Source organism: Triticum urartu, chromosome 7A (genome assembly GCF_056163025.1).
Source record: "Triticum urartu cultivar PI428250 chromosome 7A, HENAU_Tu73, whole genome shotgun sequence".
NCBI lineage: Eukaryota > Viridiplantae > Streptophyta > Magnoliopsida > Poales > Poaceae > Triticum > Triticum urartu.
Genome location: NC_141879.1, coordinates 158517849 through 158531853, shown reverse-complemented (window position 1 = coordinate 158531853; position 14005 = coordinate 158517849). Strand labels below are relative to the sequence as shown.

Genomic DNA, 14005 nt, shown 5'->3' with positions numbered 1-14005 from the left:
GAATGCCAACACAAGAATGATCGTGCAATCCACCCGCTACCAGATGTTCCATCAACAAAAAGATGAGTTGATGGTGGCGGACAATGAGAACGTGATGGAGGCGGAGGCTCCCTAGGGCAGAAAATTGCACGGACTGCCGGACTGATGTTCTTTTGGATTCGGACATGTAAAAACTAAGCATTGCCTCTTTTTGATTGTGATCGGGCATGCGCTCTGACGCTAGTGTGATCTGGCGCGCCGTTTTTATCTATGTTTAAATTTTAAATTGTCCTTTACTAATAGACATATACAAAATAGCATTGGATGACCATCCTCGCATCCGTGTCCGTGGACTGGTCCTCCTGTTCGGTGTCCGTAGAAGGACGCCGGAAGGAACTTGCGAGTGCCCTCATGAAAAACTTTGGGACGTGTCTAGGGAGCAAACGTGTGCTCCCTAGCATCCCGTGGCACACACCTGTTTTAGGAAAGTTTTTGTCCCCCTCCCATCAAAAAGGTAAGCGCACATGTCTGGTCCCCCAAGGTGCCCAACACCGATCGCACAAAAAAGCCTCTCACGCCCCCTCACTGTCTACCAGAGCCTATCCCACACTGCCTACCAGAGCCTATCTTGTTTCTTGCTCGTCTTCTTCCTCCCAGATCTAGTTGCATAGCTCCAACTCCATTAGCACACAAAGAGCTCCCTAGCCGCATACGTTCTTGGTCATCTTCTTCCTCCCAGATCTAGTTCCATAGCTTCAATGCCATTAGCACATAAATAGCTGCAGAAAAAAAACAAAAAGAACTCTCATCAAACTCTGACTTACAGGTACCCGGCGCACTCATGGCTAACCTCCTCCCCCTCCTTCAGGACACCCCCATCCCCCTGGTTTAGGAGTTTAATTCGATGAAAAAAGTCAAAAAAACTGTTCCTGCCATAGAGGAAGAAAAACATGATCTAGCAATAAAAGTTGTGGGGCATCTCTTTTGCTCAGAGGTTTGTGTAACTCCCATATCATTCCTAGGTTTAGGCAAAAATGTGCTCCGAACAAAGCAAACCGTGTAGTATATCCAGGCAAACTCCAGGTTTTTGTTTATAAAGAGGGATTTAAAGAGATAGCAACTCACACTGGTTTTGTAGGCAATTTCCATAGATTCTGCAGCAAACTGGTTAGCTTGCTTGCCTTGAAAAAAAAAGATAAAAGAAAGTGGAAGTAAGGAGCAACTACTAGTAGATAGAAGGCAATTGCCTACAAATTCCAGGGGAAATGTTGCCCTATATTCTGTAGAACATCAAGTTGGTGTCCCCTTGGCCAAATGCATTTGTAGTTGTAGGCATGATCTAAGCAATTTGCATGGTATATCCAGGCAAACTCTAGGTTTTTCTTTTCAAAATATGAGATTGAAAAAGGTAGCAACTCGTACTGGGTTGGTAGGCAATTTCCATAGATTCTACAGCCAACTCATTAGCTTTGCCGAAGAAAAGAAAAAAAGTAGAAGTCAAGAGCAACTGCTACCTGGTTTGTAGGCAATTTGCCTACAAGTTTCCCAGCCATGTCTAAATACACACAAGTTGCTTGAACATGGACCAGGACTTGCCTGCAATCAAGCACGACCAGAAAAATGCATGTAATTAAATTTTCTTCTACAGTTCTACTTGCAAGTACTTATGATGTCCAATGACTAAATCCATCGCATGAATTAATTGTCAACAACATCTTCCTTTGCGTGCATCACCATGCAGCAAATCAAGTTTTGCTGGCCATAGCCATAAGCTAGCCAATACTAAGTACATGCTTGTAAATCAGTAGGAAGCAATTTCTACTAGTTAAGGCAAATCGCAAATGGCTATTTCCTTCCCAAGACAAAAATTAGCCAGATTTCTGGAAGGCAGCAAAATAGATCATATATATGCATGAAGGCATGAGGCTCATGAGTGTGAGCCGAAATGACACACAAGTTGCTTAAACATGAACCCGGACTTGCCTACAAATTAAGTACACAAGTTACTTTGTGGGAAGAAGAAAATGCCATGCTAAATTGGAAGTCCTAGTTCATGTTCAACGCAACTTTGTGTTGTTAAGGCAAATTAGTGAGCAACTATATCGGTTTTTCAAGCAAATCAAGTATTGACAAAAAGAAAGTCTGAAGGTGCATGAAAACTGTTCCATTTTTCTTTCTCCAACTACTGGTTGTTGTACAACCAGAGAAACCCCTTAATGCTTTTCTTAGGTTACTTTTTGTACTAGGAATGTGTTGAGAAAACAAAAATAGAGCAGCCAAGTTCTAGGGCTTGTTTAAGCAAAATCGGTGTTGGCAGTAAGCAACTCTTGTGTGTTCGCGCATGCTAGAATTTGATGTGTAGGGGGAAAGTGTGAGCAACTATAGCGGTCTTTTAAGCAAATCAAAAATTGACAATAAACAAGTCCTGTCAGTACATGATAACTGTTTCGATTTTCTTTGTCCAACTACTGGCTGTTGTAAATGCAGAGAAACCCCTTGATATTTTTCCTAGGTTGCCTGTTGTACTAGAAGTGTGTTGAAAAAAAAGAGCAGCAATTTCTAAGGTTTGGTTAAACAAAATCAGTGTTGCCAGTAAGCAACTCATATGTGCTCGTGCGTGCTAGAACTTGATGTGAAGGAGTGAAGTGTGAGCAACTATTGGGGCGCTTTTAAGAGAAAATGTAACGGGTGGGAGAAATTAAAATCACAGAAGCCTGCCATTCTTAGTTTGCTTCTGTACAAAAATGGTTCTGGCCGAAAAAAGGGCAGCGGCTTCTATCTGCTTGTTTAAGCAAATCCGGCGCTACCATTAAGCAATTTGTGATATGTTGTCATTAACCGACCTACTGGGCTCTTTATATTCAATTTTACTGTAATCAATTGGAAAAATAATTGTGATATGTTGTCATTAAGCAATTTGTGATATGTTGTCATTAACCGGCCTACTGGGCTCTTTAAGCATACTAAGGTTTTTTAGGCAAGTTCAAATGCAAAATCGGGTAATCGAGAACACTTGACCCCCCTTAGATAGTAAGGAACTAAGCTCCAGAACAGGATGGTGTCTCAGGTGAATCACACGTTCAGAAACATGCAAAGTCACAGAGTTTGCCAAAAAATAATAGGCAAGTCACACACTTAACACTAGCAAGTCACATTCAAATGTAAAGCAAGTCCTACACCCTACTCAAATGTCAAACAAAGGGGAAAGAAAAGGAGCTTACTTGCATTGCATCTAGTGTTGAGTATGTAACTTGCTTGGCATTTAAATGTGACTTGCTAGTGTTGAGTATGTTACTTGCTTGACATTTGAATGTGACTTGCCTGTTTGACATGTGTGATTTGCTTGACACACAACCCCTATCCCTCCCCCTAGATTTGTGCCTAACATTATGTGATCTATAATGTGTATTTAACTTGCTTTGTTCTGTGTGTCAAGCCTGGTCTAGTAGTGTGGACTTGCCTAACCCCTAAATGATTATGTGTGTGTTGTGTTTGTGAACTTCGATATATGTGTGTGAGGTGCTTGAAAAAAAAGTATGTGTATGGTTAAACGGGGGGAGCTTACCCGCAGCTTGTCATATTCCCCCTCTGTGTGTTGCTCTCCAATGGAAGAAGATGAATCATTGTCAGCAAATGAATCATGGTCAGGATCAGGAGAAGCCGCAGGATGTTCTTCCCAATTGCGTTTTTTGCTCGTCCCAGCCATTTTTCCTGCTAAAAAGGAGAAAACAACACCATGAAATGCATATTTAGGTGGCTTGCATGAAACTTCCAGGACACTAACTACAAAGAACTAGCAAGTTATGAACCATATGACGAAAATGTGAAGGAAAAATAGCACATGAGCAAAGTTTGTGTGTTAACTGAGGCAACTACCTATAGAGTGCTGGGCAAATTTTGGCAAAACTCAAAGCCACCTAAGTAACAAAACCATTAAAAGCAAATTATGAACCATGTCAGGAAACTAAGTAACAAACATTAGGCAAGTTGAAAAGCAAAAACAAGCAACTACTTATCAATTGTTATGCAAGTTTTCTCAAAAGGGGGGGCACACGCCCACATATCTGGCAACTGCATATCTAGGTACCCACGCCCGCATATCTGGCAACTCGTAGCCTCTGCCTGGCAACTGCCCACCCTGCACCCCTCTTAAACATCACCAATATAATGCCGACTTCGAGGCAGAGTAATGGTTTGCCGCACCACAAAAAATAGTTCAGACGTCATGGAGAAAGAGAAAGGATTTACCTCATGGAGACGAACGAACGTGGTGTCACTGTACCATCCACTTCTAGTTCCTTCAATGTCCCTCTCGGAGCAGCAAATAGGTCCTCGTGCATGTCCCACTCGCCACTGCTTGTCCGTGCAGTCCTCACCGTCGCCCTCCTTTAAATCGGCAAGCACTGGAAAAATCAAAAAGGATTTAAAACTGCATCTTCGAAATCCATTGAGTGGAGTTCATATTCCAGTGTACGGAAGTTTTTTATTCTTCACATATGGGTGGACAGAGAAGAACTGTGGTGAGGAAGGAACATAAACAGCAGGGCAAAATTAACCGGTTCCTAACCGGTCTTCCCTGTATGCAAGCAATAGACCATATATATGTGACATTTTCATCTCTCATTAACGCTAAGAATCTAACATCTATCACCGCCCATGCTGATTACTCACTTCAAAACAGGTGGTAGGACTAGGGTTCCTACCGGCTCTACTGCGTAGGTTGTAGGGGCAAGGAGGGAGTGGACGCGGCGAGGAACGGGCGCGCCGGCGGCAGGGCGCCGTCGCGGCTAGGGTTGAGGGCGGCGGCGGCTTGGCTGCGGAGGCTAGGGTTTCCGGCTCCTCTAGGAGCCGGGCAACAAAAGATAATAATATTCTTTATTGCTTACCTCCAAACGATGTCTTACATGAGTATTTATAACTTTAGCCTAAGATAACTTTCCTAAGATAACTTGCCTAAGATAACTTGTGGGCTAAGCCCCTAATACTAATGCCCGGTGGGCCTCTTCCTAGAATAGACCAAGCCGGTCATAACATCTCTCCCTGCCTGCGCAAACAGCTCGTCCTCGAGCTGAAAGTCTGGATAGTGTTGACGGAAATCCTCACGCTGCTCCCAAGTAGCCTCCTCCTCCGGAAGGCCCGCCCACTGAATTAGGACGAACCAGACGCCACGACAGAGCTGAGTCTGCAACACCTTTGCTGGCTCTGGAAGAATGCGACCATCGGCGGTTGGAGGAAGCGCCCGGGGAGCCGCCGGTGGCTCGCCACGGAAAGGCTTGAGCAGCCCCACATGGAACACGTCGTGGATGCGGGCGCGGGCTGGAAGCTGAAGACGATAGGCCACCTTCCCAATGCGCTCCACGACAGGGAAGGGCCCGACGTAGCTAGGACCAAGCTTGCGCTTTGCGCGCGGGTCCAGTGACTGCGTAGAGCGGTGGAGAAGACGCAGCCACACCCAGTCACCTACTGCGAACTCCGCCTCGCGATGATGATCGTCGTAGTAGTGCTTGGCCGTCTGCTGGGCCTGAAGGAGACGCTGACGGACCTCAGCCAACATCTCATCACGGGTGAGGATAAGGTCACCCGCAACCGCCGTCCGAGCCGTCGCCGGGTCGACCAGAAGTATAGGCGGGGGTGGTCGACCATAGACCACCTCAAATGGCGTCGCGCGCAGGGCGGAGTGATAAGAAGTGTTGTAGCAGTACTCCGCCCAAGAGAGCCAGTCCACCCAAGCGCGAGGCCGATCACCTGTCACACAACGCAAATACATGGCAATGACCCTGTTAACCACCTCAGACTGATCGTCTGTCTGAGGATGGAACGCCGTACTCAGGCGGAGCTGGACACCCGCCATCCTGAAGAGGTCGCGCCAGACATGGCCCGTGAAGACTGGGTCCCGATCACTGACGATCGACGTCGGGAACCCGTGTAGACGGACTATGCCGTCGAAGAAGGCCCGGGCCACGGACGCCGCCGTGTACGGATGGCCCAGCGCGATGAAGTGGGCGTACTTAGAGAAGCGATCGACCACCGTGAGGATGACGGACTTGCCCCCCACCTTGGGAAGGCCCTCGATGAAGTCCAAGGAGATATCCGCCCAAACCTGAGACGGCACCTCCAAGGGCTGAAGGAGCCCCGCCGGCCTCAGGGTCTCTGTCTTGTTGCGCTGGCAAGTCTGACAGGACCGAACCCAGTCGCGGACCAGGGCACGATCGCCAGGGATGTAGAAGTCGGCGCGAAGATGATGGAGGGTTTTCTGCACACCCTCATGGTCCGCCGAGTGAGCGAGCTGTAACACCTGGTGACGGAGATCATCATGCGCCGGAACAAAGATCCGGCGCCCATGGAGGAGCAGTCTGTCAGAGAAGCGCCAGGGCTCCTCCAAGTCGCCGGCCGCGAGCTGCTGCTGAAGAATTGCGGCGTCATCGGCCGTCGCAGTGGCGCGTCGAATGTCGGTGAAGAGACCGAACGATGGCCCGAAGCGGATGCACAGGGCCGTCCCGACGGACGCGTCGGCGGGTGGCGCGAGGTCGGAATCGCGACGGGACAGCGCGTCGGCCACGGTGTTAAGAAGGCCCGGCCGATACTCGACGGAGAAGTCGAAGCCGAAGAGCTTGCTGATCCACTGGTGCTGCGGAACGGTCGACAGCCGTTGATCCAGCAAGAACTTCAGGCTGTAGTGGTCCGTGCGAATGTGGAAGGTCCGCCCCCACAAGTATGGCCGCCAATGACGCACGGCCTGGACGAGGCCAATGACCTCCCGCTCGTAAGCGGCCAACTTAAGATGGCGCGGAGCGAAAGGCCGGCTGAAGAAGGCGAGGGGCCCATCGCCCTGATGAAGTACGTGTTGGGGAACGTAGCATAAATTCAAAATTTTCCTACGTGTCACCAAGATCTATCTATGGAGTCATCTAGCAACGAGGGAGGAGTGGATCTACATACCCTTGTAGATCGCGCACGGAAGCGTTCAAGAGAACGGGGTTGATGGAGTCGTACTCGTCGTGATCCAAATCACCGATGATCCTAGCGCCGAACGGACGGCACCTCCACGTTCAACACACGTACGGAGCAGCGACGTCTCCTCCTTGATCCAGCAAGGGGGAAGGAGAGGTTGATGGAGATCCAGCAGCACGACGGTGTGGTGGTGGAAGTAGCGGGATTCCAACAGGGCTTCGCCAAGCGCTGCGGGAGGAGGGAGATGTGTCATGGGAGGGAGAGGGAGGCGTCAGGGCTTGGGTTGGTTGCCCTCCCTTCCCCCCACTATATATAGGGCCAAGAGAGAGGGGGGAGGCGCAGCCTTGGCCCTTCCTCCAAGGAAGGGTGCGGCCAGGGGAGGAGTCCCTCCTCCCCAAGGCACCTCGGAGGTGCCTTCCCCCTTTAGGACTCTTCCTCTCCCTTGATTCTTGGCGCATGGGCCTCTTGGGGCTGGTGCCCTTGGCCCATGTAGGCCAAGGCGCACCCCCTACAGCCCATGTGGCCCCCCGGGGCAGGTGGCCCCACCCGGTGGACCCCCGGGACCCTTCCGGTGGTCCCGGTACAATACCGGAGACCCCGAAACTTGTCCTGATGGCCGAAATAGCACTTCCTATATATAATTCTTTACCTCCGGACCATTCCGGAACTCCTCGTGACGTCCGGGATCTCATCCGGGACTCCGAACAACTTTCGGGTTACCGCATACTAATATCTCTATAACCCTAGCGTCGCCGAACCTTAAGTGTGTAGACCCTACGGGTTCGGGAGACATGTAGACATGACCGAGATGACTCTCCGGTCAATAACCAACAGCGGGATCTGGATACCCATGTTGGCTCCCACATGTTCCACGATGATCTCATCGGATGAACCACAATGTCAAGGACTTAATCAATCCCGTATACAATTCCCTTTGTCTATCGGTACGACACTTGCCCGAGATTCGATCGTCGGTATCCCGATACCTTGTTCAATCTCGTTACCGGCAAGTCTCTTTACTCGTTCCGTAACACATCATCCCGTGATCAACTCCTTGATCACATTGTGCACATTATGATGATGTCCTACCGAGTGGGCCCAGAGATACCTCTCCGTCACACGGAGTGACAAATCCCAGTCTTGATTCGTGCCAACCCAACAGACACTTTCGGAGATACCCGTAGTGTACCTTTATAGCCACCTAGTTACGTTGTGACGTTTGGCACACCCAAAGCACTCCTACGGTATCCGGGAGTTGCACAATCTCATGGTCTAAGGAAATGATACTTGACATTAGAAAAGCTTTAGCATACGAACTACACGATCTAGTGCTATGCTTAGGATTGGGTCTTGTCCATCACATCATTCTCCTAATGATGTGATCCCGTTATCAACGACATCCAATGTCCATGGTCAGGAAACCGTAACCATCTATTGATCAACGAGCTAGTCAACTAGAGGCTTACTAGGGACATGGTGTTGTCTATGTATCCACACATGTATCTGAGTTTCCTATCAATACAATTCTAGCATGGATAATAAACGATTATCATGAACAAGGAAATATAATAATAACTAATTTATTATTGCCTCTAGGGCATATTTCCAACAGTACGGCGCCGAACCCGGCGCCCGAGGCGTCACAGTCCACCACGAACGGACGGTCGAAGTCGGGCATTTGGAGGACGGGGCCCCCTTGAGGGCCTCGAACGCCATCGTCGCCTCGTCGTCCCAGGCGAAGGCGTCGCGGCGAAGCAACCGCGTGAGGGGCGCCGCGATGAGTCCGAACTCCCGGATAAATTTTCGGTAGTAGCCGGCGAGTCCGAGGAACCCGCGGAGAGCCCGCGGCGAGTGAGGCGTCGGCCAAGCGGAGACGGCCGCCACCTTATCGGCATCCATAGCCACCCCGTCGGCCGAGATGACATGGCCGAGGTAGGCGACGGTAGGCGTCCCGAACGAGCACTTCGAGCGCTTAAGGTGGAGGTGGTGCGCCCGAAGCTCGTTGAAGATGATGGCGACGTGCTGGAGATGTTCGGCCCAGGTGGCGCTGTAGATAAGAATGTCATCAAAGAAAACAAGCACAAACCGCCGTAAGTAGGGTCGAAGGACGTCGTTCATCAGGGCCTGGAATGTTGCCGGGGCGTTGGCCAGGCCGAAAGGCATCACCAAGAACTCAAAGTGGCCATGGTGGGTGCGAAACGCCGTCTTGGCGATGTCGTCCGGATGCATGCGCACCTGATGATAACCCGACCGGAGATTGAGCTTGGTGAATAAGCGTGCCCCATGGAGCTCATCCAAGAGCTCGTCGACCACCGGTATAGGGAACTTGTCCTTGAGCGTGAGTGCGTTGAGGGCGCGGTAGTCGATGCAGAAGCGCCATGTGCCGTCTGACTTACGGACGAGAAGCACCGGCGTCGTGAAGGGCGACGTGGAGATCTGGATGATGCCTGCGGCGAGCATCAGGGCACACTGGCGCTCCAACTCATCCTTCTGCAGCTGGGGGTAGCGGTAGGGCCGCACCGCCACCGGAGTGGAGCCTGGTACGAGGTGAATATGATGGTCGTACACCCGGGCAGGCGGAAGACCCCGCGGATCGTCGAAGAGGTCGCTGTGCTGCTGCAGAAGAGAATCCAGCAGGGGGTGCTCGGCCTCCGAGGACGCGGCAGCCAGCTGGAGGTGTGGCACGGCAGGCGCGGCGCCCCCAATGCCCTCCCACCGGATGCAGCGGCCCTGCCGCCAGAATGTCATTGTGAGTGCGTCGAAATCCCACAGGATGGGGCCTAGGGTCCGGAGAAAGTCCACCCCGAGGATGAAGTCGAAGCAGCCCAGATCGATCCCTGCACAGGTGATGGAGAAGTGTTCGCCGCCGATGGAGATGGGAACGTCGCGGGCTAGCCCATGGCACCGGAGGCGATCGCCGTTCGCCACTGTGATCCGCAGGCGCTCCCCGCCCGTCGTCGGAAGGGCTAGCCGACGCATGGTTGACTCGGGCAGAAAGTTGTGTGTGGAGCCCATATCCAGCAGGGCCACCAGTCGCTCGCCATGGATCGTCACGGGCAGCAGCATGGTCCGCTCGTCCCGGATGCCGGCCAGGGCGTGAAGGGAGACGACGCACGCCGTCGCTGCGGAATCCGCGGCCGCGTCCTCGGGCGCCGCAGGCGGATGTAACGGTTCGGGCGAGTCGTCCTCCTCGGTGTAGTCGACCGTCTCTAAATAAAAGAGGCGGGGGCAGACATGGGTCGATGTATAGGGCTCATCGCAGTTGAAGCAGAGACCCTGACGGCGACGCTCCTGCTGCTCGGCCGGTGACAGCCGACGAAAGGGCCATGTGGCAGCCGGGGGTGTGGCCGTCGCGGCTGGGAGAGGCCGACCCGGGGCTGAGGAAGTCGGTGCTGGCCGACTGGGCTGGCGGCCGCTCCGTCCGAGTGGCTGCTGCAGTGCCTGGGCCCGCTGCTCGAAGGCCCGGGCGTAGTACATGGCCGTTTGGAGGTCGGGGGGATCCCGGAGCTCGACGTCCACGCGGATATGGTCCGGCAGACCGCCCACAAAGAGCTCGGGGCACTGGGTCGCGGAGACGCCCGGCGCGTGGCACGCCAGGGCCTGGAAGCGGTCGGCGTAGTCCTGCACCGTAGATGTGAACGGCAAACGGCCGAGGGCCGCCAGTCGGCTCCCGCGGATAGGAGGCCCAAAACGGAGGAGACAGAGCTCCCGGAAGCGCTCCCGCGGTGGCATGCCGCCCTCGTCCTGCTCGAGGGCGTAGTACCAGGTCTGCGCTGCGCCTCGAAGATGATAGGACGCGAGCCAGGTACGATCCGAAGCGAGCGTCCGCTGCCCTCGAAAGAACTGCTCGCACTGGTTGAGCCAGTTGAGGGGGTCCTCCGTGCCCTCTTAGGTGGCGAAGTCCAGTTTGGCGAAGCGAGGGGGTGTCGGCCCGCCGTGCCCGGGGGCGGCCGCAGTCGCCGCCGGCGCGTATGCTGGGTCGGGAAGCGCCGGGGCGTAGTTCGCCGAGCTGGAGGGGTGATCAAACCGCAGGGAGGGCGTCGGGTGTTCCGGCGCCGTGGAGTAGACCGGCCCGGAGACGAGCCGGTCGCCCAAGCGGGGATCGGCGATGGCGACGGTGGAAACTGCACCTGGTGCAGGGGCCGACCCGTAGCCCTACGCGCGGGTGGTGGTACTGTCGATGGCGGCAGCGCCTAGTGGAGCTGTTGCGCCGGCGCCTGCGGCGTGGGGACCGGCGGTGCCGCCGGGAGAAGCTGCTGGGGCGGCCCCCCCAGCGGCGCGGTGGAGGCCGGCCATGCTGGCCACGGCTGTCCCGCAGCCGAGTAGTGCACCAACAGCAGCGGCGGCTGGGACGCCCCTCCGTAGGGCGCCTGGAAGGCCGGGGCGGGCCACTGTAGCGGCGGCGGCCCGTAGGTGGTGGTGCCGGCGCTTGGTGGCGGGGGCTGGTTCCCGGCGAGGTAGAGGGTAATACCCCTGACCGCCTGGACAAGCTCCCGCAGGGTGCCCGACACCTCCTCGGGCGAGAGGAGCGGAGGCGGGTCCGCCGCGATGGTGATGGGCGCAGTGGTGATGGTGGTGCCGGATGCGGTGGTGATGGTGGTGCCGGATGCGATCTCCGCCATCGCGGTGGAAGTGGCCGGCGGCAGCGAGGGCGGATGGAGGTGGATGGTAGCGGCGGCGGTGATGGAGATTGGGACATGATCGGCCTGGTGTCTCTGGATACTAAATTGGTAGGAATAGGGTTCCTACCGGCTCTACTGCGTAGGTTGTAGGGGCAAGGAGGGAGTGGACGCGGCGAGGAACGGGCGCGCTGGCGGCAGGGCGCCGTCGCGGCTAGGGTTGAGGGCGGCGGCGGCTTGGCTGCGGCGGCTAGGGTTTCCGGCTCCTCTAGGAGCCGGGCAACAAAAGATAATAATATTCTTTATTGCTTGCCTCCAAACGATGTCTTACATGAGTATTTATAACTTTAGCCTAAGATAACTTTCCTAAGATAACTTGCCTAAGATAACTTGTGGGCTAAGCCCCTAATACTAATGCCCGGTGGGCCTCTTCCTAGAATAGACCAAGCCGGTCATAACAACAGGTTACCTAGTACTATGAAACAACACACACCAAGCTCCATCAAAAACAGAATAAAATGGCCATGCCATGCTTGGCAATAGCAGAAGTGACATGGACCCATATGATGGCATGGCTATTGACGAGTGGGTGGCAAGAAAACAGTACACACACAAAGAGACACACCACGTGGCAACAACAGTTCATAATCACAAATCACACCCACTACCCAGAGGTTTTAGCAACAATTCGTAATCACAAAACACACCCACACCTGAATATCTGGCAACTCTACACATAGAAAACAGAACATACTCCTCTACTCCCAGTTTTCAGTTTGAGTGATGTTGGATGGTAGTGGCACAAAAAAAAAAATGAAACCAAATCCGTACCTCCTGGATAGTAGAGGATCTTGCATCAGTACATCGGCGAAAAAACATGAGATCGCCGGGACGATCGCTTGCGCTTGCATCAATACATTGAGTGTGAATGTAAAACAACCACGTAAGCAAAAAGTTCATGTTAACTGTTAAGCCTAGCATTGAGTAGCAAAATAAAAATGTAAGCAGTCTCCATGTTAAGCCTAGCATCAGTACATTGGGCACTTATCAATCGCCATGCAAGTTTTGTGAAAAAGGGGGAAACCCCACACTCAAAACAGCAGATCTGGAAACTCGTACAACAAAATCTGTCAACTCCTAGTATATGTCCGGCAAGTTCCACCTCCAACCTTTCCAAACCTGCTTATTATGATTCTTCAGCAGGTGGACAATCTTGGCATCCTTCCTTGTCTTCCTCTTGAGCAACTGGCAGAGCTCCGCCGGGTTCACCTTGCCCGCCACGGCCACGACTCCAGTGCCGACGTGGCTCCCACCGACGTTTCAACCCCTGTCAAACCAAAAAATCAAGCAAATTGGATGTTCCTGCAAACCAAGTAAGAGTGGTCAGGCCAGGTAGGCTGCGCAATGCATGCGTACCTAAGAAGGTTCTCACGGAGGCCATTGCCTTGTCGACCTTGCCGACGCAGCCCATGCACCGCCACTGCATGTTGACATATGGATTCACAAGTCCACAGCGAGCAGGGGGGCGCTGGTTGGAATCTGCGGTGGGGCGGCCGGAGCAGCCGCTGCCTGCTTTTGTTGTCGTCGTTGGACAAGAAGGGCCCGGATCCGACGGGGATCGAAGGTCCCAGCCGCGGGATGCATCAAATTGGCGAGGGATCGATGCGGCGGGGCGCAGGACGACGCCGGAAGGGAGAAGCGGGGCGCGGGGCCACGTCGGCGCCGGTCAGAGGCGGGGGAGCGCGTCCACCGGTGCGGGATGCTTCGTTGCCGGTCTGGGGTGTGGGGTGCGTCGGCGGAGAAGAAGGCTGGGGAAGGAGGAGCTCCGGCGTGGCCAGGTCGATGGAGGCGGGGCGCAACGGATCTCGCCGGGGCGCGGAGGAAGGTGTGCACGGGGAGGGAGAAGATGAGTTCATGGATGAGGGAGAGGAATGGGTCGTGGGGCACGGCCGCACGGGGGCAGAGAAACGAGGTGAGTGAATAGTTTGTTTTCGGCCCAGACCGCCCAGCACCTGAGGCCGCGATTTCGATCGGACGACGCGGAAGGGTGTGTGCTCCGTAAGACAATAGAGCCCGCGAGCACTTTTTAGGTTTTAGGAAAACTTTGTGGTCACGTATAGTATATTGCATTGCCTGTTTATTTGCTCCGATTCTCTGCGACCCTACGCATTAGTCTATGCGATCCTTGCTGCCGGCTTGATTGATTTGCTGTTGAAAGATCACACACGCCACACCAGCACGAACAGATCTCCATCTGCTGATTTTCACAAATATACGAAATCCGTCGTGCGTCGCTCGCCCGCACCTGCCTCCAGCGTTCTCAGTTGGTGGGGCGCGCACGACGGCTGGTTTTCTCCCAGTTCTGCGTACAGCGTTCTGTTGCTTTTTTTTTTTTTGCATCGACAGCGTTCTCGGTCAAGCTTGGGATCTCTTCGTATATTCGTATCGTATATTTA

General features: G+C 53.6%; 1 protein-coding gene across 9 annotated transcripts; it reads right to left on the bottom strand.

Moving 5' to 3' along the window:
- Positions 1 to 230: 230 nt before the first annotated feature.
- On the bottom strand, positions 231 to 12688 carry LOC125521136 (uncharacterized). 9 transcript variants are annotated; one of them, XR_015612325.1, is made up of 6 exons: positions 12381 to 12688; positions 4228 to 4382; positions 3545 to 3693; positions 1494 to 1575; positions 804 to 908; positions 231 to 720 (listed from the first exon to the last, which is right to left on the bottom strand). XR_015612325.1 is itself a non-coding variant. In XM_048686179.2 (6 exons), the coding sequence occupies exons 1-6, from the start codon at positions 12576 to 12578 to the stop codon at positions 681 to 683; spliced, it is 666 nt and encodes a 221-aa protein (XP_048542136.2). In that variant the 5' UTR covers positions 12579 to 12688; the 3' UTR covers positions 231 to 680. The 9 variants fall into 9 exon arrangements, 3 of the variants coding, with proteins under 3 accessions (XP_048542136.2, XP_048542138.2, XP_048542140.2); XM_048686179.2 differs by having other exon boundaries at positions 804 to 862; positions 4228 to 4365; XM_048686181.2 differs by having other exon boundaries at positions 804 to 862; positions 3545 to 3690; positions 4228 to 4365.
- Positions 12689 to 14005: the final 1317 nt, after the last annotated feature.